Raw genomic sequence first — 27,700 nt, 5'->3', positions numbered from 1 at the left:
GTTTAATTATGGTACTTTGAAAAGGGAGTACCTTTTCAAGAGACAGCCTTCCTTCCCAAGACATGCTTTGCTCCTTATTGAGTCTGGCACCTGCTTTGTTCTGTCAAGGAAAGCTACCAAGGTTGGTCCATCTAAAAATGGAGACTTAGGGTGCCTGGGTGGCTCAGTTGGTTAAGCGACTGCCTTTGGCTCAGGTCATGATCCTGGAGTCCCGAGATCGAGTCCCACATCAGGCTCCCTGCTCAGCAGGGAGTCTGCTTCTCCCTCTGACCCTCTTCCCTCTTGTGCTCTCTCTCATTCTCTCTCTCTCAAATAAAATCTTTAAAAAAAATAAATAAAAATGGAGACTCAACCAGCTCCCTCTGTGCCAGCAACCTTTATTGGTTTCCTGTTCCTTATCCACCAGATAAATAAATTCAAAGTTAACATGCAATATAAGATACTTCTGTCTACATTTCTGTCTTAATATGTTCTACCTCAACCAGAATGCTCCGTTTGCCTGATTATATCATGCATCTTCACACCTCTGACTTTGTTGAACTCCCTCTGCCTGGAATGCCCCTCCTCTCTTACCTTTACCTGGCTAACTCCTGCTCATCCTGGAAGACCTAGCAAAGGCATTCTCTTCCTCCAGGAAGCCCAGTGCTCCCATCATTGTCAAGGCTTTTTGTGTACTGAGTCCCAGTTATCTCTGTCTCTCGTGAGACCACAGGCTCTTCTGGGCTGGGATCACTGAGTCTGTTTGGTGGTGGTGGTGGTTTTTTTTCCTTTTTTAGTTCTAGAATCAAGTACAGGTTGCTGGACAGTGAGGTTGGAGATGGTAGGCAGAACCATTGACACATATTTGCTTAGTTAATAGAGTAACAACCGTTTTAAAGACTAAACATGTAACATTCTTGTCTGTGCCAGAAGTAGCTGCTGCCTGAGAACAGTGTGACCATTAGATGTATAATTCTGCATGTATCTTTCCTTTATATCTTTTTCATGCAGAGACCTAACTTACTGTATATATTCCATTAAATGCAGACATACAGATGTTCATCCGATAACCAGGTTTAAGAAACTAAGATTTTACCAACTCAAATTGGCAAACACTGGACATACAATAATGTTTAGAATTTGGGACTGTAGTGAGCATCGTGGTATCAAGACCTTTCTGTCATCTCTGAATCACTGTATTGTTTTGGAAAACTTTTATTTTCCCCGAGAAGGTTCTTTGTCTCTCAAAGTGTGGGATTCAAAACTAAAATGTCAAAAATACGAAATACCTGCTCATTTTCCTGATCTAATATTTCAGTTTCTAAAGTTTCTAAAGACAGTCCTTGTTCCTAAGAGACTTTATGTCATTATAAAGCCATTCCTCTCAGCCAGATCTGCCAGGCATTACTGTCAGTCCTATTACTATGAGAGTAACTTAACTGGTATTGGACTACATCACCAGCCTGATGTGTACTACAAAGGTAGCTATCACTCTGCTTCATGCCCAGTGACCACTTAACAGATTGAAAAGGGTGTGAAGACCTGCTTTTCAGAATGTCAATGGAAGTCCTTTCCCACAAGTCAGATTTACTTTGACTTCATTTTCCCTCTTTATACTGATGCTCTTTTCCATGGGGTGACTCCTGACATAGGGCAGCCACCTGTTAATCACATGCCAGCACAAACTGTAAATTAGAGATTTCCTGTGAGCTACCTGTGAGCTAAAAGCAAGTTTATAGTGCTTGCTCTTGGGTAAATTCCATTATATGTCCCCTTTTACTTTTTTGTTTGTGTTTTTATGTGGGGACTTTGGAGTACATTTGCAAGACTGGGAAGAACAATAAAGGTTAAGAACGATGGAGGAAATCTGTATAAATAACAACCAAAACCAACTTAATTACTTAAGTGACTTGATTAAAAAGAAAAGTGTACAACTGAGATCTTTGACATTGTAAGTGATTTTTCATGTTTATTTCAAAGTAGCTTGGGAAGTTAGTCATATAAGTAGGCCTTATTGGCAAAGCAAAGCAAATAAAAAATAGCAAGTAATAAAAGGATGGTTATGGCATTTTAGAGTTAAACTACCCTTTCAGTACATTTGCACCTTCTGGATAAAGTTCTGTAAAGCAATTGAGAGCTTTTGTTAAAAGTATCTTGAATAACATTGCATAAAATACTTTGTGGTTCCTTCAGCCTCAAGATCCCTCATACTCTGGTTGTCTCTTGAGTTAGTTTTTATGGTACAAGCACCTGGTATAAGAAGTGATTTCACACCATGCCCAAGATGCGGGCCACCCACCAGCTACATGGCATGACGACTCTGCAGGCTGAACGGCAACCTTGATAATTATAAGGCCATGGGTAGTAGCCCCCCAGGGGTTCACAGATCTTCTGGCAATGAGTGTAGCTCCGTCTACATTCTATACAGCAGATTCCTTCATGATCCAGTCTCGGGTCAAATGTCATGCCTTCCCCTTCCTGCTGCTGTCAATTAAAAGGTAATTATTTATGTTTTCTTCATAATGAGAATTAGCATGCACATTATTTTAAAATAAGATCCTGAATGTTTCAGTGGTACAAGAAATGAGCATAATTTTCTGTAAGAGGTTTTCAATCTTGATATAACCTTGTAATTCAGAATTCCTTCTAAAACATCAAGGAACCTCCATCTGTCACTGGCAGGAGGGTGGTTTTTTTGTTTTTAATATTACGAAGTTTCTCCATGCCTTTAATGAGCCATGATTCCCACTCAGTAGTGACTCAGCTTGTCTTAAGTTAGGCAAACAAAAAGGAAACATTCAAAAGTAGCATTTCTGCCACTACTAACTGAGTCAGTGGAACACTGGTGCCATTTTGTACTGCTGGCCTCCAGGGCTCTTGGAGCACCTTTTGAAAAGTCACTGATGTAGGCTAACAGGTTGCTGTTAAAACTGCACTGGCTAACACTGACGTCATTTAGATTCTGCCTTCATTTCAACCTGAAGGTGTCTATAACACTCAGGAAAAGGCACCATATAATGTCTAAAAATTCAAGACCTTAAACTTCATTTTCTAGTTTCTATGTGCCATTATTACTACATAAACAAAATCATGGAGTAAAAATCACCTACACAATCCACATTTTCACTGCCGGAGATACCACAGAACTGGAAGGAACTTGCCCTCTGGCAAGTCTATCTGGTTTTCCTTTTCATAGGTTCCTAGGGGTTTAGATTCTGCATTCTCTTTAATATGTTACTGAGTTATATTGCCAAGAAGCCCTTAATGTGTATTCTTTATGCACTTGAAGTCTCTTTCCTTGAGGGACTTGAACTTGGGGAGATGTAGCACCAAACATAGGTTAGGCTTGAGCAAAGTGAACCTTGCAACCCTATCACCTTTGCTGGTATACAAACAAATCTTAACTTTTGGGGGGGGTGCTTTTTATTATTAGGAATATCAAACATATTGGAAAGTGGAGAAAATTGTGTGCTGAACATCATCTAGTTTTGATAGTTGCTAATCTTTTGTCAAACGTGCTTGACCTTTTCTGAAGTATTTTAAATTTTGAAGTGACTTTAAAGAGAACTGAAGGTATTGTGACATTTCACCCATAAATACATTAAAGTACGCCTCTAAAACAGTACTTTGCCTACACAACTACAATGCCATTATCATATCTAACAAAATTGATAATTCCTTAACACCATCTGATAGAGCTTATGTTCAGATTTTATCATCAAAATACTTGCCTTACTCTCTAAAACCATTTTTTTCTTTATTCTTCAGACTTGCTATTTTTTTTCCCCCTTATCTCTTGAACTAGGTTCATCTGGGACGGCAAAAAGAAAACCACCTCATTTACTGATTGTAGCTGACTTTTCCAGGGTAGGGGGAGTCAAAAGCCTGTCGGTTGAGACATGGCCTCATCTGAGGGTTCAACAAAGGTTTGTTAGGATTTGAAAGTTGGGAGGAAATCTCAGGTTATTGCCCCAGAATACTTCCTTAAAGGAACATGTGAAGGACTGAGATCATGGGGAGATGTTTCTTCTTAAAGCTGAGTGTGAAATAAAGGGAAAACTGATAGAATTGGGAGTTTTTCAAAGAAAATGGATCACTCAAGTCTGAAAGCAAGGCAAAGTCACATCCTGCCCTCTGTGAAGGGGCTGATGCCCTCTCCTTTGAACCAGATTTAGCTAGCCCAGCTACCTGGGGAAGAAACTATATTAAATTTTCTGTTTGCCTATTCAGATTTATTTATTTTTTTACTATTTGAGCTTTAGGGAATGAAGTACTGTGGTGTCCTGAATTTTCCAATAAGCCTTGGGTCATTTAAAAAATACTTTTTGCTCTAAATCTTTCTAAAATATGTTAGTCTAAAATGATAAACTAGAAAATAAATTTTTAACACATGAAACAGTATAGTACTGAATAGGCTATACAGGAAAAAATATGCAAATGAATTGGCCTATAAAAAGATGCTCAACCTTAACACGTAAAGACAGGCAAGATGAAACAAGAAGATATACTTTAGACTGGTAAAGATTTTTTTTTTTTATGAAGTTTGATAATGAGTCCCTTTCATTACCATTGAATTAAACCATAGCTGGTTTAATTCCTTGGGAGACAATTTGGCATCCTCCATTAAATAATGTAAAATTCCCATCTCCTTTGAGCCAGTAGACCCATACATCCGTATTTATGTTAAAAAAAAAAATTCCAGGGCACCTGGGTGGCTCAGTTGGTTAAGCGACTGCCTTCGGCTCAGGTCATGATCCTGGAGTCCCGGGATTGAGTCCCACATCAGGCTCCCTGCTCAGCAGGGAGTCTGCTTCTCCCTCTGACCCTCTTCCCTCTCGTCCTATCTCTCATTCTCTCTCTCTCAAATAAAAAAAAAAATTCCAACACGTGTACAAGAGGTATAATAAGACTAATAGTTAATACCAAGCAAGGTCATGCCTACGTTGTACCAAGTTGTGCTAAGAGCTTTGCCGGTGTTACCTCATTTACTCTGTTCCATGACCGTGTGGGGCATGTACAATGTTGCATACTATTAATAGTATTTTATAAGAGCAAAAGGGTAATAATCTACATGTCCACCAAAGTAAACCTAGTTAAGTTTCTGTACATCTATCTGCACAATGGTATATGATGTGGCCATTAAAATGAATGAGGTAGATGTATGGAGGAGATACAGAAAAATCTCCAAAATATTGTAACTGGAAAGAAAGAAAGGGTATAGAAGTGTTGTATGCTCTTTTGTGTTAAATGTGTGGTACACTTTCTTGTGCAAAGAAAACTGGGCAAATAGCTATTATTAATGTATTGCTCTGGGGAAAGTGAGGTGGGAGGGAAACACATTTCATTGTATACCTTTTTTCATTTAAAACACTAGTTAAAAAATTTACGTATTACTCTTTTGCTCCCTTCACTTATGTTAAATAATATTTTTTGAGGATTTGAGAAGTTTTTAGCACGTTAGTGCCATCCTTAATAAACACCAGTGCCCAGTGTTTCAGTCTAAATTGTTTTATCTGTGTATATGAATCTGTCTCCCCCCTGGACTGAGCCCCCAAGTGCAGAAGTTAACTCCTGTCTGTGTGCACAGGGCCTGGAAAAGAGCAGGTTCTCAGCAAATGTCTGTTGAATGGGTGAATAAAGTGAATATAAAGGAAGAAAGAGAATACTTTCATTCCATGTGTTGTCCCCAGGGCACATTCTTGGAAACATTTTTTGAATAATCAAATTCGTGATTTGAATTTGTCTTTACAGATTTGCCTGTGACTCAATAAAGGGAGAGCACAGAAAACAACTTTGAATAAGGTTTACAACCAAACTGGATTTCACACCACAGAGACCATGCTTAAGTGTCTTATCCTCATTTTATAAACTTTGTGACAAATTCAGATGCATTTTTTTAAATAATTGAGTAAAAATCTAAGTTGACTATTAAGTGCTCATTTGAAACCTCAAGTAGAAATAACCACCACTTCAATGTTACGTTCAAGGGATTCATCTGAGCAGTCATGAAAACATCAGTACGTACGTGGTAAGGGTTATCTGGATTGAAGGGTTCTGAATGCTCTTGAACACTGGGTCTGGTTTTGTTATTTGGTCCTCCAGGGCCTGGGTTGCCCCGTGGTCCACTGTGTGGTATTCTTGTGGTAGTTGTAACACTTTTTCTTACCAATTCTCTTCTTTCTCTCTGGATTTCTGAAAAAAAAAAATTGTTCTAAGTTAATTCATTTATTTGGATAACTAAGGAAGTACTATGATTATATGGGTAAAAGCATAAAGGGGTATCAAAACACAGTCTTGTCTATTGAAATTTGTATTGAGGATTTTTAAAATAATAAAGCATGTTCCAGAGTCTTGGGTTAGTAGTTAAACATACAGATAACCAAGTTTTGGTTTTATAGTCCCAACTGAGGCATTTTATATTGTGAGATAGCTAACAAAAATCCATTCTCAATCCTTTTTCCTTACCTGCCTCTCCTATAGGGGCTGAGAAAGTAAAATACCACTTGTTTCCCTAGCCTCCCTTCCAATTAAGAGAGACCAGATGGAACATTTCTGGCCAGTGAGATGTAAGCAGAATATATTGGTGCAGTTTCTGGGAAAGCTTTTGCTTTCTTGGGAAAAGAGGACTGAAACAGCTTTCTCTGTCTTGTCTTCTTTTCTTGAACATAGACATACCTGGGTTATGAGAGCCAATTTGTGACCAGAGGGATAGGCACAAGGATGATAAACCAATATGGTATGGGTAGCAAAACAGTAGGCTAGAAAAAGCCCTGGTGATACCGCTGAGTAGCTACTAATGCCAGAAACCAACCTCCAGACTTCTGACAAAAACCTGTATTTATCGAAACCACCGATGATCAGGTATTCAAGGCTACTTGAAGTCCTGAGCATTCTTTTCTTTTTTTTTTTTTTTTTAGTAAACTCCACACCCAACCTGGGGCTTGAACTCACAACCCTGAGATAAAGAGTCACATGCTTTGCCAGCTGAGCCAATGAGGCACCCCAGCCCTGAGCGCATTCTTAATGGATTGACTGTATATGTATGAAGCTTTATAATTTTCAGGAGATTTGTTATCTTGGTTGAGTCTTTTAAAATGCTGTGGGTGGGATAGAAAAAGCAGATACTTTTATACACAAGGGCATCAAGGCTCAGAAAGACCAAGAGACTTGGCCAAGATCACAGAATGGGTGGCAGAAACAGGAGCCAAACGTGAACTTCTCTGGCTCCCAGCCCAGTGCTCTAGTCCCATCACACCACCACAGGGGGCCTGCAGCATGACCCACGGCTGCTGAATAACACACATGGGAAGTACCACACAGCACTGGCTTTGGTGTCTCTTGAGTCTCACTCTTGTCATCTGTAAAATGGAGATAATATATCCAATTCACAGAGTACTGATAGAGGTTAGAGCTGTGTCTGAGGGTTTTAGCATAACATTTGGCATATAATCACTCATGTTAGGTGATGATTATATCATGCTGTGTTATTTCTGAGAACTTAGATGGGCTTTACAGCCATGGGGAGCTTCCACGGATAACTTCTGGGTTTCTGAATTCATGATTGGAGAGGCATCAGGGAGCCCTGGATTCAAATCCAAACACCACTTCTTTTATCAAACTGAATGACCTCAGGCAAGTTATTAAATCTCCATGAACCTTGGTTTCTTCATCTATAAAATGGGAATATTTGTAGTTACCTGGACAGTTGTTGGTAAAGAGTGACGGGACAAAACCTAAAGCTCTAGCACAGTGACTGGTAGCTGGCGTGCAGCCAGAGCTCCGCAGCCACCAGCTGTCACTCTTCCCTCTGAACTTGTCCAGCTGCCACTGTTTCTGATAATACAGCTGCATGATGGCTGATGACCTGCCAGCTTGAGGACCCAGCAGAGGTTGCTGGGCCCTGGAGTTTGGGGAGCTTTTATTAGAATTAGGTGTTAGGGACCAGGCATCTTCAGAGGGGGTTTTATTTTCTTGATTTTATCATTAAATGTGACTGCATTTATGAGAGACTGAAGAAAAAAAAAAACACCATCTTTAATGTGTGTAATACTCCACCCTATGGCTAACCCAACAGTTATTTAACCCTTTCCAACTTGGGGCATTTAGGTGGTTTCCACTTTTCTGCTGTTGTACATAACGTGTGATTCTGGGGTGGGTGTCATGATGATTGAATACTTAAGCTGTGGTCATGCTGTGGGCAGTGAGGGGCCAGGCTACATCTTGGAAGTAGGGAGCATACTCTGCCAAAGGGTAAAGGTACTCATCCTATCAGTCAGACTAACACCGGCTTCACATCTCCACTCCCACCCTCTTTGCCCTGCTCTGTTATTTTTCCATAGCACCTTGTATCCTACCATATGATTTTCTTATTTTAATTTAGTGTGTGTTTATGGTTTCCCCTTGCTACAGTGTAAACTCCCTGAGGGCAGGGATTCTTGTCCGTTCTGCATCAATGCATCCCAATTACCGAGAGCACGCAAATGGCATGTAATAAGCCTTCAAAAAAGTGTGTTGAATCAATGAATGAATGAACTGGATAAGAGGCTTGTCTTCAAACAGAAAGTGATTAGAACTCTACGTAGTAGCAGAGTCAAAGGCTTTTGTGCCTGAGTGGACAAGGTGACAGGTATTGGAGTAGTTCCTGGGAGGTGGAAAGCAAGAAGGCTCGTTCCATGTGGAGGCAGGTGAGAAATCAGAAGCCAGCACTTGGCAAAAGGCCATAGAATTGTTAGTTGCGAGCACACACTGCAGCAAGAGCAGGGATGGCAAAGTGACAGTCCGTTTGGCAGCCCTCTCCAGCCCCTGCAGAGGTGACAGACACTGCTCATGGCACTTCTTACTGAGCCTGCATGTGGCCTCAGGATCCTTCTCAACTCTCTCCTCCAAGAGGCTACTGCCAGTGGCTTATAAATTGGATCCTATTGGCTTTGCCTGGGCCAGAAAGTAACCATCTTATCCAAGCTTTGGGACATAATGAGACTTGTGACCTGTAGGAATAAATTAGTGATAACAGAATGAGAAGCCTGGACTTTCTAAGCCTGGTGAGATTTTTTTTTAATTGTGGTAAAATATAAAATTTACCATTTTGACTATTTTTAATTGTACAGTTGAGGGGCGTTCCGTGCATTCACATCGCTGTGCAGCTGTCTATCTCCATAACTTCTTTCATCTGGCGAAACTGTAACTGCTCTCTCAGGATAGTCACTGCCCGCTGCCCCTCCTGAGCTCGGTGGTTTTAATGCCTGTATTTGGTTTCCGTGCCGCTCTCTCTGTGTCCAATAATATCTCTCAGAAGACAGAGTGTAGCTCAGCTGCGCTGGGAGAAAGGCCTTCTACACTTGAGCCACAGCTACAAAGTAGGCCTTTGGAGGATGGGGGCAGTGGGGTGACTGGTGGTGAGGAGTGAAAGGACCCCTGGGGACGGAGAAACTCGGGGAAAGAGTTGGCCCTCAGGGCTCACTTGCCCTTCACCACCCACAGATAGCTCGAGGGTATGTTCCGGGCTAGCTCTGAACCCCAGGGGCCCTTCATTTCTTTTCAACAGACCTGGAAGCCGATGCTCAAGCCTTGAACTTGAAGAATCTCAACCTATACCCAAAGCAGCTTTTGACTGTCCCATAATTCTAGATTTGAACGTAATAAAGATTCAGCAGTATGACAGCTTCTTAGTCCCTTGATTCTCTGCCGTAGGAATAAAAAAACGTAAAATTGGAAAGTGCAAACAACTTAGATTAAGGGGCAGAGCAGAAAGAAGGGGGCAGTGTCATAAATAAAAATGACAGATAATGCAGTGGTATTCTGTCTCCCTGATCCACTTCCTGTTAACCCTGCTGCTGTCCCTTCCCTAAAACATTCATGGCAGTCACCCTCCTTCTCTTTGATCTCTCTTGCCAATTACTGAGACACTGTGGCAGGCATCCTGATGTATCTTCCTTGTACAGTCTCAGGCCTGCAGAAGGGCTCACAGGAAACTCACACAAACAGAATTCCCATTAAGAGGATTTAAAATGTTACCTTTTGGGTATGTTGGCTTAAGCCAGAAAATAGGAAGGTCGCCACAGAGTTCTAAGACCTTAGAACTCAAGAAACTGTTGTCCTTCACAGGCTGGTCTACAGCCACCCAGATAAGAGAATTTTCTTCATATTTAACTGGCATGATCTTGCCTTCCTGCAAGTAAGTAAAAATGAAATGCATTGAGCAAAGAGGACAGTGAAACATGCTGTGTATTAAGAGTCACATGCTGGTAGATTATTTCACCTAATAAAAACTTAATGAGAACTGTGTGTGTGTGTGTTGGAGGGGGTTTGATGTGTGTGTGTGGTGTGTGTGTGATGCATGTGTAGTGTGTGCTGTGTGTGGGGATTTGTGTGTATGGGGGGGTATGATATATGTGGAGGGTATGTAGTGTGTGGGGTGGGTGTGGGGGTGTGTGTGTAGGGGGGTATGTGGGGTTATGGGGTGTGTATGTGGTGTGGGGTGTGGGGGTGGGTGTGTAGGGGATATGTGTGGGGTTATGGGGTGTGTAGTGTGCTGTGTGGGGATTTGTGCATGGGGGTATGGTGTATGTAGGGTGTATGGGGTGGGTGTGGGAGTATGTAGGGTATGTGTGGGGTTGTGGGGGGGTGTGTATGTGGGGAGGTATGTAGGGTGTGTGTGGGTGTGTATGTGTAGGGGGTATGTGTGGGGGTGTGGGGTGTGTGTGGGTGTGTGTGTGTAGGGGGTATGTGTGGGGCTATGGGGTGTGTATGTGGTGTGGGGATATGGGGTGTGTGTAGTGTGTGCTGTGTGGGGATTTGTGGTGTGTATGGAGGGTATGGTATATGTGGGGGGTATGTAGGGTGTATGGGGTGGGTGGGGGTGAGTATATGTAGGGGGATATTTGTGGGGTATGTGTGGTGTGTGTGGGGAGGTGTGTGTGGGGGGCATGTAGGGTGTGTGGTGTGGGTGTGGGGTGTGTATGTATAGGGGGGTATAGGGTTGGGTGTGTGTGGTGAGGGGATTTCGGGTGTGTGGTATGTGGGGTATGTAGGGTGTGGGGTGGGTGGGGGGGTGTGTATGTGTAGGGGGGTATGTGTGGGGCTATGGGATGTGTATGTGGTGTGGTGTGTGTCTTTTGTCTTTGTAACTCTCTTCACAGTATTGTCTTTGCTCCTCTTGTCGCCCTGCCTTTGGATAACTGAAATGTGTGAATACTGAGTGTCCTTAGTGGAAGTGAAAATTACTTGATACCAACTTTGAGACTTAGGTTAATCTGATGTTTTGGATCAAAGATTTTTTTGAGGAAAAGCAATTGAACGGACTCTGAAATCCTATAAAGGATAGAGGAGCCCTTCATTTGAAGTGAAAATCCTTTGGGGTTTTGTTCTGCAGCTTCTGAACAACAATGGAAAAAGCAAGTGATTGGTTCTTTAATGTCTTCAGTTCAAAGTATTATTTAACATAAACCATTTCTACATTTCCCAGCTATAACAAAACACATTTCAGATGTTCCTCGCATCAAGCATACCACTGAGATTTCAAAGCTAAATCCTGGATTTTCTTCTACAGTGAGATGCTGAGAACCTTCTGATAACCCAGGAGACAAATTTATTTTGCCAGGTTGTTCCTTTCATATATTTATTAGTTTGCAATAGGTTGGAGAAATTAAAATGTTTTCTCCATATTTTTAGCTAAAAGCAGCACTTCATTTATACTTTCTCCCCCAGGCTTATGGTTGCATTCAAACAACTTAAAGTTATTGGAGGAAGCTAACACTCAGGTAATCCAGTTATTTACCTTAAATTAAATGGCTCAATCCAGGAAATGAATGCTCTTTAGGTATAGCAGCTTTTTAAAGTTATACAAAACTGATGAAAAATGTATGAGATCAAGTGGTGCATAAATCTACCCCCTCATAACCTAAAGTATGTGGGGGAGAGAGTGGGGTGGTAGGGGTAATGCAGACCTATGCATATTACAAGCTGGCAATGTGCAGTCAACTTGGGGCACACGGCCTCAGCTGCCCGTCCCATCTCACCTCTCCCTGCCCCTGCCACACAGTCCTGCTTCTGTGTGAGGCGGCAGTGTCCCCGCCCCCAGGAGAGACGCTGGCTGCTCGCTTTCTCAGCCTCGCCAGCAGCTAGGGGTGCCTGCGTGACCAGTTCTAGACCATGCAGGTCACACTGAAGCATGCTGGGGGAGCTGCGAAGCCTCCTTTTCCTGATGAAGGGAAGTCATGGTCGACACTGCTCAACCTCTTCCTGACTTCCTCACTTGAATGCATGGTTGACGGTTGGATGGAAAGGCCACAAACATCAGCAGTGCTGGCCCCCTAGCCAACGCCGGCAGCCCCCTCCCTCCACATTGCCCACTATGGAGGAAAACAAATCCTTTTGTGTTTAAGTCACTCTTGAGTGTAGTTTTCTGCTACTGACAGCTAGACACGTTCCTATCACACAAACATGTTGCCTGAATTTGGCTTTGTCCACCAGAGGATCCACCAAGCACAATAGAAACAACGCAAACACAGGAAAAATCATTAGCCTCTATGGTCTGAGTAAAGAATCAGATGCAGACAAAGCTGGAAAATGCTAAACCGTTCATCACCGTGAATTATTTCTATATTCAAATAATTATTCTGAATTGTTATTTGAAAGAGTGAAAAACTGAAGATGGCTGAAGTATTCAAGAATAAAAGACTTTCAAATTATAACCATCTGATGACATGTAATATATCCATTATAATCTACATTTTAGAAGAACTAAAGTTAAGTGAGGGTAATAAGAATGTAGAGCAATATAACTTCAATTGTGAAAATATCACACACATACCCGCACACAAAAATAATTCACCAAAACATTAATATTAACATGAACATCTGTGGAATTAAGCAACCGTGGGTGATTTTCTTCTCTATTCTTTTATGTATTTCCCAAATTTTCTGTAGTGACCAAGTATTGTTTTTAAAAATCCGGAAAAAAAACCCCAAAAAACAAAACAACAAAAAAAACTTGTTTTTAAAAGGCTCTGGAAAAGTACTGCAAACTTAGGATTAGATCTCGGTCAGCTGCGGCTGGAGAGCTGGCTCTTTGGGAAGGCAGGAGACGAGAATTGCTTCTAGGTCCGTTGATGGAGAACACGGGTAAAGGATTCCGCATTGCAGAAATTGAGTGATGGGACTGTAACAAAATGGTAATGCACGAAGAGAAGCTCAAGGCTCAGAACGAAGGCGGGCTGGGTGTCATTTTTACAGTCTGTACTATAACGGCCAGCTTTAAAAACTCACCAGTTTGTTGTAGCTTGTGTTTTGTTCTGAGACACCTGAGGCTGTTCTCTGTGACAGCAAACAGGCAGTTTCCAGGCACCTTTGCTTACCCTTATTTTTCTTCCTTTGCCTTAAGGGACCTGATTCTGGCTTTACCTCCCTCTCAGGGATGCAGGGAGAACCAAAGCTGATCATAATGGAATTAGTAATTTATAGCAGCAACCGGGTAGTCATTATCCAGTGGGTTCTAAGCCCCGGGGACAGGAGGCAGACCCTTAGTTTGTAGATGACAAAACTGAGGCGCAAAGAATTGAAGCCACATCCATAGCGAACGTCAGAGCTGGGATTTGAACCCACATTTTCCTAACTCCACAAAGTCTATTTTCTTCCCACTACACCCCGCCACAATGCAAATGGAGCACGATAATGCATGTGACCACTTCGTAAGCCCTAAGCATCGGATAAACGTTAAGGTATTAGATGTGTCTTTAGAACTCTGCGCAATTCTTAAAGTAAATTTTTATAAAATCAAGCTCAGAGGCAAGTTGTTCATAATAAATGGAAGAATTATGCTTAAAAAACCTCACGAGTCTGAGATGTAGGAAAGGAATTAATACATGTTAAGAAGCTTAATTGGGCTGCACTCGAGCCCAAGGGGAAGAAACTGGAGGGGAAGCCAGCTCAGCTCAGAGTAGGCACAAGGGTTTGAACTCCGCCCCGCGCCCCCCCCCCCTGCTGGAAAGTTGCCTGGCGCCCAGGGAAGGGGGCCCTGTCGTTACTTTCCAGCACAGGTGTGGTGATCAGCCGCTGGAGATTTTCAGGAGGAATTCCCACACTGAGTGGAACTGAGGCTAGAAAGCTCCTGAGGCCCTTTTACTGGAGAGTCTGTCATGAGAAGTCCTTTATATTGTTTTCATCACTAATCAGACAGTCCCCCCCCCAAAAAAAACATTAGGCAAACAAGGGCCATGTGAAGACTGAGCCCCTTTATGCACTTTAAAATATGCTTTACCAAAACCTTTAAGGCTACTACATCATATAAATATGATCTCTGGGGATCAACAAGTAGGACCAAAATAGGTTTTTAATTTCTCCAGTAGAGAAGGAATAGAACTTATGTTCTGGTCATGAAGCTATCCAGGAACCAGAGACAGAAAGTGCTGTGGAGTCAAACGATGTCTGTCAGACCCCCTTGCTGTCAAGCATGCCGAGGGTACCCACCAGTTCGGAGGAGATGCTCTGTTTGGTCACGGTGCCCACCTCTGGAACGCGAGCCTTCACCTGCGCTTTGATGTAGCACTTCTCTCCTCCAGCAAAACGGATTCCAGTGATGCCCTAGGAAAGAAAAGTTTATCCATCTATCCATTTGTTCATTTATTCACCAGGTATAAGGATGACCAGAACAGATGGGATGTCAGTACTCATGGAGCTTACCTCTTAGCGTTATTTACCAAAAATAAAGAACAGAGGCGAAGTCAGGTGGTGGTAAGTGCCACGGAGAAAAATAAAGCAGAGTGCGAGGCAGGAACGACAGGATGATACTTTCGACAGTGTGGTCGGGGAGACCCCTGCCAGGGGCATGTGAGCTGGGACGGAGTGTGTTAGTTGCTCCATCAACCCTGGCAGGCTCCAGTGAAAGGCTGCCTTGTCCAGGCAGCTTCCTCGGATCCTCCCAGGCAAAGAAGCGGGCTCCTCCTCCCCCTGACTTCTGCAAACCTCCAGCCTTCATTCCCTCATCTGGCGCTTAGCTCTCTGTGCCTGTGTGGCCACTCCTTGTCAAGGTTCTGTCCCCACTCAGTTATAAGCCTCTTGACATTAGTATCCAAATCTTTTTGGGGATCCCACAAAGGTTCTCGGAAGAGGTGGGCCCAATTCATTAATTCCATGAATTCACATTTTTTTTCCTAAGTCACCGAGCCAGGGAAATAGTAAAGCTTCCTACACCACCAGGAGCTGACCTTTGTTCCTAGACCTTACCGGAGGGACTTGGATGCTTTGTTTTTGTCCCCTGTGAGATACAAACAATGTCTCCTCCTTGTCAGCCTAGCGACCAGCCTCAAGGGAAACGTCAGCCTCAGGGCTCCAGGCTCAGCTGACCGCTCAGCCCCGATGCTGCGGCAGGTGCACGAGGCCTGACTGTACATTCTGTCCCAAGAGTGTTTACTTCCATCCTGGTGGAAAGCTGGTGGATTTCATGATGAGTGAGTGGCCAGAAACAATGGTAAGGGTCTACAGATTTTATGCCATAACAGCAGACACCCACAGAAATCCAAACATTTCAACTTGCTGATCCGTTCAGTTGAGACAAATGTCAGGAAGATATGGGACTTGTTCCAGCGTCAGTGCAGCAGAGTGGGGGGAAGAAAAGCATCAGAAATCTCGGGGTCCTGGCTCAGGACTCAGCCCTGTTCCATGAAGAACAGAGGACATTCATGGCAAGTTCTACCCTATGTAATCTGAGAGCCAGCAGCCCTACAAGGGCTGAGGGGGGGGCATGCCAGAGTGCAGAGGAGGAAAGACTCCTTCTTCCTAAAGCTCTTCATGCTCTGCCTGTGGCCTAATGGGCCATGTTCACATATGTGACACATGAGTCCTAGCATCACCTTTTACCCAGGGAGAGGGGCTAGCCATATTCTTGCCCACTCCAGGAGCAGGGACTCCCTGCGCCAAAACCACCTGGAGAGATTTAAAACCATCGATGCCCGGGGCTCTCGGCAGAGATTCCCATTTAATTGGCCTGGGGAAGTGCCCAGACAGCAGTGGGCTTCAAAGCTCCCCACATGGTTCTAAGGTATAGCCAGGGTGACCGACCACCAGGTTAGGGAGAAAAGAACTTATTCAGGGTAACAAAGTTGTTAAATGACTGAAATAGCCTGCTATAGACCGAATGTTTTTGCTCCCTCGCCCAAATTCCTATGTTGAAAACTACCCCCCGCAAATGGGATGGTATTTGGAGATAGGGCCTTTGGAAGGTGATTGGGTCATAAAGGCAGAGCCCTAAGCAAATGGGATTAGTGCCCTCCTTAAAGGGACCCCAGAGAGCTCCCTCACGCCTTCTGCCCTGTGAGGACACACAAGATGGGCCAACTGTGAACCAGAAAGCCGGCCCGCAAGAAATGCTCATCTGCTGTGCCTTAATCTCGCACTGCCCGGCCTCCAGAACAGTGAGAGATTTCCGGTGTTTCAAAATCACCCAGGCGCTGGGTGTTTGTTACAGCAGCTTGAACGGGCTAAGACACAGCCTTCGAATCCAAGTTTCTTCTGTACCATCAGCTCACAAACTTCCCCTTGCATCAAAATCATCTGGAGGACTTGATCCATAAAACAGTGTTGGACCCCACCCCCAGAGTTTCTGACGCGGTCAGTCTGAATGGGGGCGACACTCCGCATTTCCAGCAAGCTCCTTGGTGCTGCTGCGGCCGCTGGTGGCCCAGGGAACACATCTGAGAACCACTGCTCCCTGCTCTCTCCTGAACACCTGCTGCTCTTATTCTGCATGTAAATCTAGGGCTCATGGTTTGAAAAATACAATGCAGTGGGCGGGGGGGGGGGGTGACGACCTGTGTTCTCTTCACTTGCAAACCTCATATCCTCTGAATATGAGCTGCAAGGGAGGAAACACCATATCACCATTACCATATCCCCAAAGAACTGAGCTGATTCTGTTGAAGGATTCACAGCCCTGAATGTGAATCTAGTATTGAGTTAGTTCTGATGGTCTACATGCTGCAAAGAGAACTGAAACCCCACAGGGATGGGTCCTGTGGGAAGGAATTCACACATATTAACCACCTTGTCTGGCTACAGATCCATATCAAGCAGCCAGATATATTAAGAGATTAAACAGAGGGAATGGGAAAGCACAGGAAAGCCAAGCAAACCTCGTATTTCTGCAAACAAACAAGGCCTTAGAAGCTGGTCATAATGAAGAAATTTGCTACCAAAGATAATAAGTGTAGAGTCCAATGCTCTAGCATTTTTTTTTTTTTTAAGTAAGAGGCGATCTCATTTTAGCTGCCCATTTTTTCTGTCTAGAGGATCTCATGGATTTCTGTGGCTTAGACCAGAAGGTTCCAAGAAGGGCTCCTTCCCCCAAGAGGGCACTTTGGAAATCTTCCAGGGAGTTTTTGGTTGTCACAAAAACGGGGGCTCTCCTGGCCTTCTGTGGGCAGGGCCCAGGGTGGGGGGGCCCGGGTCGCACAGAGTGAAGATAAAAAAAGTTCTGAAGAACTGAGTGCCCCGGGACCTGCCTGGAAAACCTGGTTGGAAGGATCTGTGCCTAGAATCTAACACACTTTTACATGTCAACGCAGCGTGACTTCTGGCACAGTCTCAACGCACAAGGGCATTCTGAAGAATGCAGTTACTCTGAAAATGGAGACAAAATGGTAGTTTGTTCACTGTTTGAGAAAATAGCCTGGTATTTAATTTGCCAGCACACACTTCAGTCAGGCTGCATTTTCGGCTGTGGCACTGACAGTCATGTACCTACCGGAGCAAGCCCATGACGTCATGATGTTTCTGAGTTACATCAGGCTGAGCATTCGCATCCGGAAGTCCAAGTTATAGTATAAATTACTTTTGTTTTATTTTTCTTTGGTGTTATAGTTGGGGCCATATTGATTTTTGTAAACTTTTTTTTGAGTATAGCTGACACACAATGTTACCTTAGTGTCAGGTGTGCAAGATAGCGATTCAACAAGGCTCTACGTGATGCTGTGCTCACCACGAGTGTAGCCACCCTCTGTCACCGTACAACCTATCACATATACAGTATATTCCCTGTGCTGTGCCTTTTGCCTCCGTGACTTATTCATTCCATAACTGGAAGCCTGTTCTCCCTCTCTCCTTCACCCATTTTGCCCATCCCCTCATCCCTCTCCCCTTTGGAAACCATCAGTTTGTTCTTTGTATTTATAGGTCTGATTCTGTTTTGGGTTTTTTTTTTTTTTATTTGTTTTTTAGATTCTACATGTAAGTGAAATCATTCGGTATTTGTCTTTCTCTGACTTATTTCACTTGGCATAAATCTGTCAATGTCCATCTATGTTGCTGCAAATAGCAAGATCTTATCTTTCCTATGGCTGAGTAATATTCCACTATATATATATACACCACATCTTCTTTATTCATTTATTGATGGACACTTGGGTTGCTTCCATATCTTGGCTATTGTAAAAAATGTTGCAATAAACATAGGGGTGTATATATCTTTTTGAATTAATGCTTTCATATTCTTTGGGTAAATACTTAGTACTAGAATTATTGCACCAAATGGTATTTCTATTTTTAATTTTTTGAGGAAGGGTTATATTGATTTTTGAAATCACTAACCTATCTACCAGGTAGGTTACACTATTTTTTTTAATCTTTTTTTTTCGCCAGCTTTTTAAATTCAAATTTTCAAATATACACAATTAAAAGAATTGGGTAGTGAACACTTGTATATAATTTCTAACCAGGTTTTATGTTATATAAGTGAGTCATTATGCCAGATGGGTTGGCTTAAACCAACAGCATTGATGCTTTTGAGGGTAAAACTTTTTATAATGCAACTCATACACTCTGAACAAACCTCTTTTTGTATTCCCTGGGGTACTGACAAAGACCCTCCTTGACCCACCTCTAGTCAGTCTCCTCTGAGTCTTCCTTTTGACTAGGCCCCAACCATGGGCTCTGTCTTGGTCAGTTTATTACAGTTTTAGCAAGAATCCTGCTGAGTTGGCCTTGGTCTGACCACCCTTGATACCTGATCACCCTGGCTTGCCTTTAGCAAAAATCCTGTTGGTTCAGTTTAGTAAAGAACCACTCTATCTCTTAGTAATTTTCTATCCACCAATACCCCTACCCTACTCCTTGGCTATAAATTCCCACTTTTCCTTATTGTATTCAGAGTTGAACCCAATCTCTCTCCCTTACTGTAAAACCCCACTGTAGTAGTTCCTTTTGAATATGATCTGCCTTCCCTTTTTTAACAAGTGGCCTGAAAAATTTTTTCTTTCACAGTGTACAGCCTAGAGCCCTTTGTTCAGGGCTATTCCCTCTCAGGAGGGTTTTTTTTTTCCCCATTGGCTCTACTAGAATCTTGGTGGGGTCCTAGGTTAGCAGGGGAGACTGTTCACGGTTCACAATTTGGAGCCTTTCCTAATCTGCCCCCACCCTTCTTCTCCCCTTCCCCACCTTTCGCCACACTGGGCTACTTAGAACTGAAGAGTGGGGCTGTGCATTTGTATTCAGCACTCCTCTCTGGGTCTGGAAAGCCCTGCTCCTACGTCTCTGCTAGTTGAAATCCTAATCATTCTTCAAGATCTGATTCAGCTGTCATCACCTCTGTAAAGCCTCGGCTCCAACCCCCTAGTTACAAGCAGCTAGCCCCCCGCAACCATCAGTTTGTTCTTTGTATTTATAAGTCTGATTCTGTTTTGGGTTTTTTTTTTACCCTCCCTCTCCCCCTGCAGTGTGTTCCACTTTGTTCATAGCTCTGTCACGTTTCCCAGGTGGACCCGAAGTCACTTCTGCATGGCAGTCTGCCTCCTGGCCTGGACTGTAAGGTCCTTGAGGGAGGGACCAAGTGTCAGTCGTTTTTATATCCCCTGTGCCCACTGTCCTCTGCACACAGTAGGCCTTGATAAACACCTCTCGAATCTGATGGGTGGTTTAAAATATAGGAGAAAGTAATAGTGCAGGTACCATCGTGGCTGACTCATGTGTTTTCAAAAGCCCAGGCTTGTTTAAACCCCTAACTGGTTCTATCCATCAAAAAAATGTCCTACTCACCAGTTCTGACTTAGAGAAATGTGGAAGCTATCAAAGAGAATTGATCAGTTTATAAAATATTTGTGGTCCTGTTGGCCTATGAGAACAAAACACAATCAATACCATTATTAGAACCGAAGGATTATAAAACAGAAATATAGGTTTGGGATTAAAATATTTTAAAAGTGTATTCCTGATTCATGCACATTTGAGAGAGATGGATCTTTTCTTATTCATCTGTCTAGCTCCCTTTGCATATCTTGATCTTGTGACACATCATAGGTATTCAGTTCTGTTCTGGATTGAATGATGTGTGTGTGGGAGCCACATTTTGTCATCTTTCGTTGAGCAGTACAAAGAAAAAATGCTTTTACCTTGTCCTGCATCTAGCAGTAAAAGCCTTTAACAGGTCCAGAGAAATTATCTTTGTGCATTGACCAGAACCATTTTCAAAGCTCCAACTAACAGGTCACATCCAGGGCTGCAGAGCCCACCCCTCCCCCCTCACCGCCAGGCAGAGCCCACTCTGAAACATAGCCAGTCCTTGCCATCAGCAAGGAATACCTAACATCACCCATCACTGGGGCTCGAAGGTTAGCATCTGTTTGGTATTCAACAGGACTTGTGAACTGCGTTTTGGCATCAGCAAGGGGAGTTCTTTCATTCAAATGAAAAGCATCTCTAGTTTTTCTCATCAATCGGAGCAAGATGGGTTGATGAGATGTTTGTAGGCCAATAAACTATCAGAAGAGACATTATTTTCAAGTGCCTTTTTTCATTATCGAGTCTCACCTACTCCATCTACAGGTGTAACAGAACACAAACAGTGATGCCTTTTCCTCATCTTTGAACATGAAGAGAATAAGATATTTACGTGGGCCAACAGGAGAGAGGGCCCCAAGTGCCACTGTGTTGCGGATGTACACCGAAGCACTGAAGGACCATCGCAGAGCTTGAGGTCTCAAATTGCCTGTAAAGTGAACTTCTGAAAACAAATGTGTTTGCCCCTTTCAAAGGAGACTCGAATGTTTTATCTGTAATTGGCCATGGTCAGAAAACATAGGATTATGACAGGGGAATTTCTCCATGCTAATTTTCTGGATTAAATGGGAAATCTGAAGAATGGGGAGAAGTATGTAAGTAGATCCCACCTGTTGTTGATGAGATTGTTAGGTCATTACAATTTCCCTCCTCTCTGCAGATTCATGTTTCAGACCTTGGAACATTCTGGGATGCTTTGAGCATTTTATTCACTGTGTTACAGAAAGCTGCTTGGAAAGAAATAGCTCTTTTGAGTCCTTCTGCCAAGACTTTTTATAGAGTTCCAAGTACCTGTTCTTTTCAGTGCCAGGGTGTTGTTTTTTTCATTTTGAAACTATAAAGGACAAAGAGTGGTCTTTCTCAGAGACAATATGCTGCATAATGTATGTGAATTAGTGGCTCCATGACTGCCGTAAAGAACGGTTACCATTTGGTTGTGTGTGAGAGATGTTGCTTCTCCCTGGATTGGGAAGGCCTTCCAGGCTTGCCTGGTTAAACTCTCTAAATGCATGAAATATACTTACATTCTGGAAATCATTAACTTCAATTGCTTCTTCAACTCCACTTCCCATTTTAAAGGTCTCCAGGTTGTTCCCAGTATCTATTTCCATTGACCCGTCTTGTAATTTCCCATTGATACTCATGGTATAATGGACATTGTAAATCTGGAAGTGAACACAGGAGTCAGGGATGCTTTCCTTTTAGAGCAATTCGGGGCTTATCTTTAGACCTGCGGTACATGAGGTAGCTTTCACATTTGTTAGAGATACACTGAATCATCGTTAATAGTAATATATTTGTATATGAGGGCTTCATCCATACACCAATCACTTAATACAATAATTTCTTTAAGAAATACCTTAAAAGTAAAAGCTTTGGAAGTCTCCAATACTTATTCAAATAGCTCAGTGATTTGCAATCCTGGCTGTGCATACAGGTACCTGAGTAGAATCTCCAGCTACAGTGCATGTGTGTCCCGCCTGGATGAATCAAATCAGACCCTGTGGGGATGGGGCTTGGACAAAGATCTTTCTTTTCCTAGGTCAATTCTACTTTGCAGTCAGAGTTGAGAGCCATCGATGGATAAATGGTTAACTGGGCTGTTAACCGAACAAGTCTGCAGTGGCACCTCAATTTGAAAGGTTTTTAAAAATCCTCTGGCTAAGATTCGGCCCGGGGTATGGCATATAGTGAGGACTACAGACAGGGCTGGGATATGCCTGATAGAGAGCAACATGTGTGGATAGCAAGGTCAAATGTGCACATCTGTTTCAGCTCAAAGTGGGAGTTAGTCATTTTAATGACTGTGGGACAGGCATCTGGTGTTGGAGGGCATATTGTTAGGAGACGTGTGGGGGAAGAAGGGAGGGAGACTTGGCATCAGAGAAGAGCACTGGTCCACGAATCAGAAAAACGAGTGGCCACACCACTTATCCCTGGGTCTTGGGAGTTGCCTTGGGTGTAAAGTGAAGACTCTGGGCCTCAGAGATAGTTTTCATTTACGTCCTTCGAGCTTTGAGGTTTCACAGAGGTGGCCCAGAGCAGGTGGGACTTTGAGGGTCGTCCTTTCTCTCCTGTCCACCTACAATTTAGCCAGAGCGGCTCTGCTTGTTATCTGTGTTATGTGTTGGATTTCCGAGTAAAATCTTAAGAAAAACAACTCCATGAAATAGTTTTTTTAGTTTACCGCTAAATTAGATCATCCAAAGGGGTCTCTTAGTTTAGACATCTTGTTAGTACACTAACTTACAAAATAATTCACGCACTGCTCCTGCTCAGTGTGTTGCTGCCCTGCTAGAACTTTCTCTGTGTTGTGGGGTAGTAGGTGGGTCTTCCCTTCCCTTGCCTTTCTTCTTCCTTTTTCTGACTTAGAAGCATATGTGTGTGCGTATCTCTCTATATCTTATATAACATATAAGATATAAAATCTTTAGGGGCGCCTGGGTGGCTCAGTCGGTTAAGCAGCTGCCTTCGGCTCAGGTCATGATCCCGGGGTCCTGGAATCGAGCCCCGCGTCCGGCTCCCTGCTCAGCGGAGAGTCTGCTTCTCCCTCTCCCTCTGCCTGCCTCTCTGCCTGCTTGTGCTCTCTCTGTCTCTATCTCTCTGTCAAATAAATAAATAAAATCTTAAAAAGAAATAAAATCTTTAAAGAGGAAGGACTGAAAACTGATGAGAGACACTTGCTACTTAGTGTCAGGTCAGTAGGTCAGAACTGCCAATAGCTCAGATTCAGTTTGTCTGATTTTCTCCCTCATTATGAAGAAAGACTGCTACATGGACAGACACCGGAAGAAGTATCGGTTATTACCAGGTTATTACTTGTAGAAAACTCATTATCATGAGACCCACAGAGCACAGTTTTATTTTACCAGCAGAGATGTAGAAATGGCTTTGCAAGCCAGTCCCCTTCCGGGCAACAGCCTTCATTCAGCGGTACAGAAAATACTGGCATGCTATTTCAGCCGACCCATCTCTCCGTGCCCTTCCCTCCCCCCTGCACTTGGATCCCTGCAGTAAGCTCTCCCCCACGCTGGCCTGATCATAAGAACCACTTCTAGCGGTTCTGATTTAGCAGAGCTGGAACAGAGCCCACCAGTCTGTTTGCATTTTGCATCTCAGGGGGTCCTCGTGATCAGCCCAGTTTGGGAAACCTGTTTTCTTTGGCTGAGCCGGTACTTTCTGCAGGTAAGGTTTAGAAAGCGGGCTCTGTTCTGTCCCTGGGCTCTCTGAGCAGCCACTCTTCACATGGGCTAAGTATGACGGTCAAAAGGAGTATGGCAGACAACATTTGTGTGAGTTCCTGCTGCAACAAACATCCTTCGCTCGTGCAATTAGAGGCTTTGTGTGTGTGTGTGAGAAAGCACTGCACATAAGCTTTTTTTTTTCTATTTTTTTTTATTTTTTTATTGTTATGTTAATCACCATATATTACATCATTAGTTTTTGGTGCAGTATTCCATGATTCATTGTTTGCACATAAGCTTTTACTAGTAAGGCAATGCAAAATTTCAGAAATGAACCGTTCCCAAGTTCTTCGCAAAATTAAGGAGACAAAATTATAACACTAGAAGGGTGCTTTGTGGTCCTAATTTTACTTTCCTCCACCACCACCCCTGCCACCTTTGCACCACAGAAGCTCCCTGACCAGCCATAGGACTCGCGTCATTTGTCACCTAGCCTTAGCCCATCCTATAGGAGCGCACTGTGCACGGGGCAGCAGTGAGAGGTCTGTGCCCTCATGAAGTGCATGGTGGGAGGGTCCACAGTCCAAAGCTATTTCCAAAGTACTGGGCCCTGAGCTCAGGAGGCTGGGCTAGAGGAGGAGTAATCACATTGTCTGCTCTGAGCCCATGTTGCTGTTGGCACCTCAGACGAGTCTCTAAATACAGTGAAGTTTATTATTTGCCAAAATTCTGCCCAGCGTGGTGTCTTTACGGCCAGGAATATTTGCTAGTGAGTTTCTAATGAAGCCTGGGTTCTGTAAGATTAATGACATAATGTTTGGGACACTATCTAGAAAAATCAGTCTGAGAATAAAGGCCTCAAACACTGATCTCATCCCCTCCTCCCACAGGGCATGGTTGTGAGCTCTCGCTTATTGATGGGGCTTTCCCCATATTTCAATGCCTGTAAGTAATCTAGAGCAGCACCAAATATTTTGGGATTTGTAAAAACAAACAAACAAACAAAACCATGATTTTCTTCATTCTTCTGCCTGTACAGGAAATAGAAATAACTTTGATTGTTGGCAATAAAATGTGATTCACTATTGCTCTGTAGTCTTAGAATTTAATACTTCTCTCTTGAACCAGATTCTTGTGGTGAAATACAAGATGAAGAGAGGGAGCCCCACTTAGGATGATCATTCAGTCTCTCCTTTTAGAAGCTTGTCAGTTAGTGTATTTGCCTTGAATAATTAAATGCCAAATGGTATTCATTTTAATATACATCATGTCTAAAATCTCGACCACTCCCCCAAAAAAGCAAAGCTATTTTTATCTCCAAATGACCTATACCACTGAGGTTTTGTCATCTAAAAGATAGCATTTACATGCGAATACCATACAATTTCCCAAGGGATGACAATCTCAACCCTGCTATTAATGGAGATATAGATCTTGAAATTGTTCTCCTGTTCAGATTTGCTGCTTTCAAACATGAGCATCTGGCCTAACTTCTATATTTAAAATACAAATACATTAAGGCACTTTTCAAATATACACAAAATACTGTGCAATTCTGATCTTACAAATCGATGCTTGTAAATTTGATATAGTCTCCAAAACAGACTCAGTGCTAAATGGCATGATTATCTACAGTAGGCATTTGAGTTAAAAATACAAATTATGCAGTGATTGCAGAAGATGTGATGTGTAAAATGGTTGAATTGCTTTCAGCACCATTTTTTCTAAGTACTGGAATTCGTTCATGCTTTGAATTTCATAGTGGGAGGGGGGGTGACAAACACCAGTCACAGATCCTCTGAGGGCAGGGATTAAGAAAAAGCCCTTTGTGTGCATCCTGGAGATGGAATTCTTTTCCATTAGTCGAAATAAGCTTATACCAGGCCTGGCAATGGTCATCAAGATAAAATGCCCCCCTTTACATAGGTGAACAAAACTCAGGGTACTTAGAGAACACCCTGGAATTCTGCCCAGTCAAGTTAGAAGTGCTTTTTATACTCGTTGAGAGCTGGTGGAGCTTTAAAATAAACAGTTACATACAAAGACAGGAGGACAGCCATCAGTGAATCATGTACCATTACAGCACACGTGACTAGGCCAGAATTGGTTTTTAAAGAGATTTGCCACCTTTAACGAAGTTAGCCCATTTCTTTTCCTCAGGGCAAGAGAGAAGAGAGCATTCATGGACAGGTCACACGCAATAACAAACACTCCCCAAGACTCTTGAAAGGTCAAATTCATCCCCGATACTGGGTCTGAATATTCCCTAGGACTATCTTTGTCCTAGGTTCTTAAATCCGCAGCCTTTCTCGGCTGGGAAAGGCCTCGGAGATGATTTAGCTCCATTTCTTCTCCAAGGCTGAGGCCAGAGAGGTGAGGTGCCTCACCCACAGTCTCAGGACTGCTCGCTGCTGGCGCCAGGCTGAGATGCGCAGAAAAGGGCATTCCTCCAACTGTCCACTGCATTCTCCCGCTAGTCTACGTTTTAGTATTCTCCCTTAAAGCTCCGGCTTGCTTTTCTACGAAGCCGCCAAGAGCAGAAAGCAGCGTGGTGGTGGTGCGTGGAAGAAGGGAGAAGGTGCCCTGGGGGACCTAGAGGAAAGCGTCATCAGGGGCGACAGGGCCCCTGCGGCCCAGCGCCCTGGCTCCACCTAGAAGGGGACATGCGGGTGACCTCAAGGCCCCGCCGCCCCGCGCACCTCCCCCGGCCCGCGCACCCGGACTCGGGTCCGCACCCCGCGCGCCGCCCTCTGGACTTACGTGATTGTCGCTCCCTTTCCAGAAGTAGAAGGCCCCGATGGCCCCGAAGAGCAGCAGGACCGCCCCCGAAATGAGGACCACAGCTCCGACCTTGAGCAGCCGCGCGGGGCTGGAGGACTTCACGGTCACCGTGGCGTACGCCTGCGGGCCGGGGCCGGGGAGGGGGGGACCGGTCACGTCTGCGCCGCCCGCACCCCGGCACCCTCGCCGCGCTCCCTCCCGAAGGCCCCTTGTACTCAGGTGTGGATGTGCGATAAGCAAACTTTCGGCGGAGCAGGGCCGCCGCCCCCTGGCTGTGCACGCTCCGCCGGCCACAGGACTCCCCCTCCTGAATCCCGTCCCGCTCTCCCCTTCGCGCCCGTCTGGGGTCCCGAGCCCCCTGCACACGCGCAGGTTTGGGCACCCGCCTCCCACATTCGGTGGCGCAAATCCCTGACTCCGGGCAGTGCGTTGGGACACCCGCGCCAAGCCCGGGCCCTGCGTGTTTCCACTGACTCGGCAGCGGGACTGGGGATTCCAAGCCCTACTCACCGGGGGACTGCAAAACTCGACGTCGTCAGGCCCCACCAGGGCGATGGGAACTTTGTCGGAGTTTTCTGTCATGGCTGTGGCCGGAGGAGCGAGACACTGGGAGGCTCCGCGCGCGCCCTGGGCTCTGTCCTGCTACCCCGACGGGCCGGGCATTTCAACGCCGCGCACACGCGCGCGCACACACAGTGCCGCGTCCCGCCTGGGCCAGCCCAGCGGTCCCCGCCCCTTCCAGAGCCTCACCTCTGTCCTCCCTTCCCTCTCCCGCCCCAGCAGCCCTGTGAGCTCATCTGGCGTTCTGGACGCTCCCCCTTCCCGCCCTCTCCTGTCTACTGCTCCCCCTCCCCCAGAGCACCCTGAGTGTGTCACGGTGGGGACGGAGATGGGGAGGGATGGGTAGGCCGAGGGTGCTGAGAGCTGCGATCCCCAAAATGTGAAAATGCCAGGACTCTTTCGACCATCCAAGGATCTCTTCAAATGTCAGAGGACTCTGCTGTGACAGCTGGCTGGGGGCCCATTTCCTGACTTTGTGTGTGGGGTGGAAACTGGTGGAACCAGATAGAGTTTGGCATTGCTGGAGGGCCTCTGGGACCAGAGCATGGAGTAGGGCCCAGAGATGGCCCTTGCCACCCATGTCTCTAGAAGGTCTAGGAGGAGGGTAGAGCACTAGCAAAAGTGAAAGCCAAGCAGAGGGGGTTGGAGGGAAG

The 27,700-nt window shown here is 44.4% G+C and overlaps 1 protein-coding gene across 2 annotated transcripts; it reads right to left on the bottom strand.

The window, feature by feature from the left end:
- Positions 1 to 1,919: 1,919 nt before the first annotated feature.
- CNMD (chondromodulin) lies at positions 1,920 to 27,193 on the bottom strand. 2 transcript variants are annotated; one of them, XM_027591473.2, is made up of 7 exons: positions 26,997 to 27,181; positions 26,466 to 26,606; positions 21,546 to 21,686; positions 14,446 to 14,559; positions 9,994 to 10,147; positions 6,005 to 6,171; positions 1,920 to 2,463 (listed from the first exon to the last, which is right to left on the bottom strand). In XM_027591473.2, exons 1-7 carry the CDS (start codon positions 27,066 to 27,068, stop codon positions 2,248 to 2,250), a joined length of 1,005 nt encoding a protein of 334 aa, XP_027447274.1. In that variant the 5' UTR covers positions 27,069 to 27,181; the 3' UTR covers positions 1,920 to 2,247. The 2 variants fall into 2 exon arrangements, with proteins under 2 accessions (XP_027447274.1, XP_027447275.1); XM_027591474.2 differs by having other exon boundaries at positions 1,922 to 2,460; positions 26,997 to 27,193.
- Between the last annotated feature and the right edge of the window lie 507 nt (positions 27,194 to 27,700).

The sequence above is a fragment of the Zalophus californianus genome, chromosome 3 (genome assembly GCF_009762305.2).
Source record: "Zalophus californianus isolate mZalCal1 chromosome 3, mZalCal1.pri.v2, whole genome shotgun sequence".
NCBI classification, from domain to species: Eukaryota; Metazoa; Chordata; class Mammalia; order Carnivora; family Otariidae; genus Zalophus; species Zalophus californianus.
The sequence above is the reverse complement of the archived record's forward strand: the minus strand, read 5'-3'. Positions and strand labels throughout refer to the sequence as shown.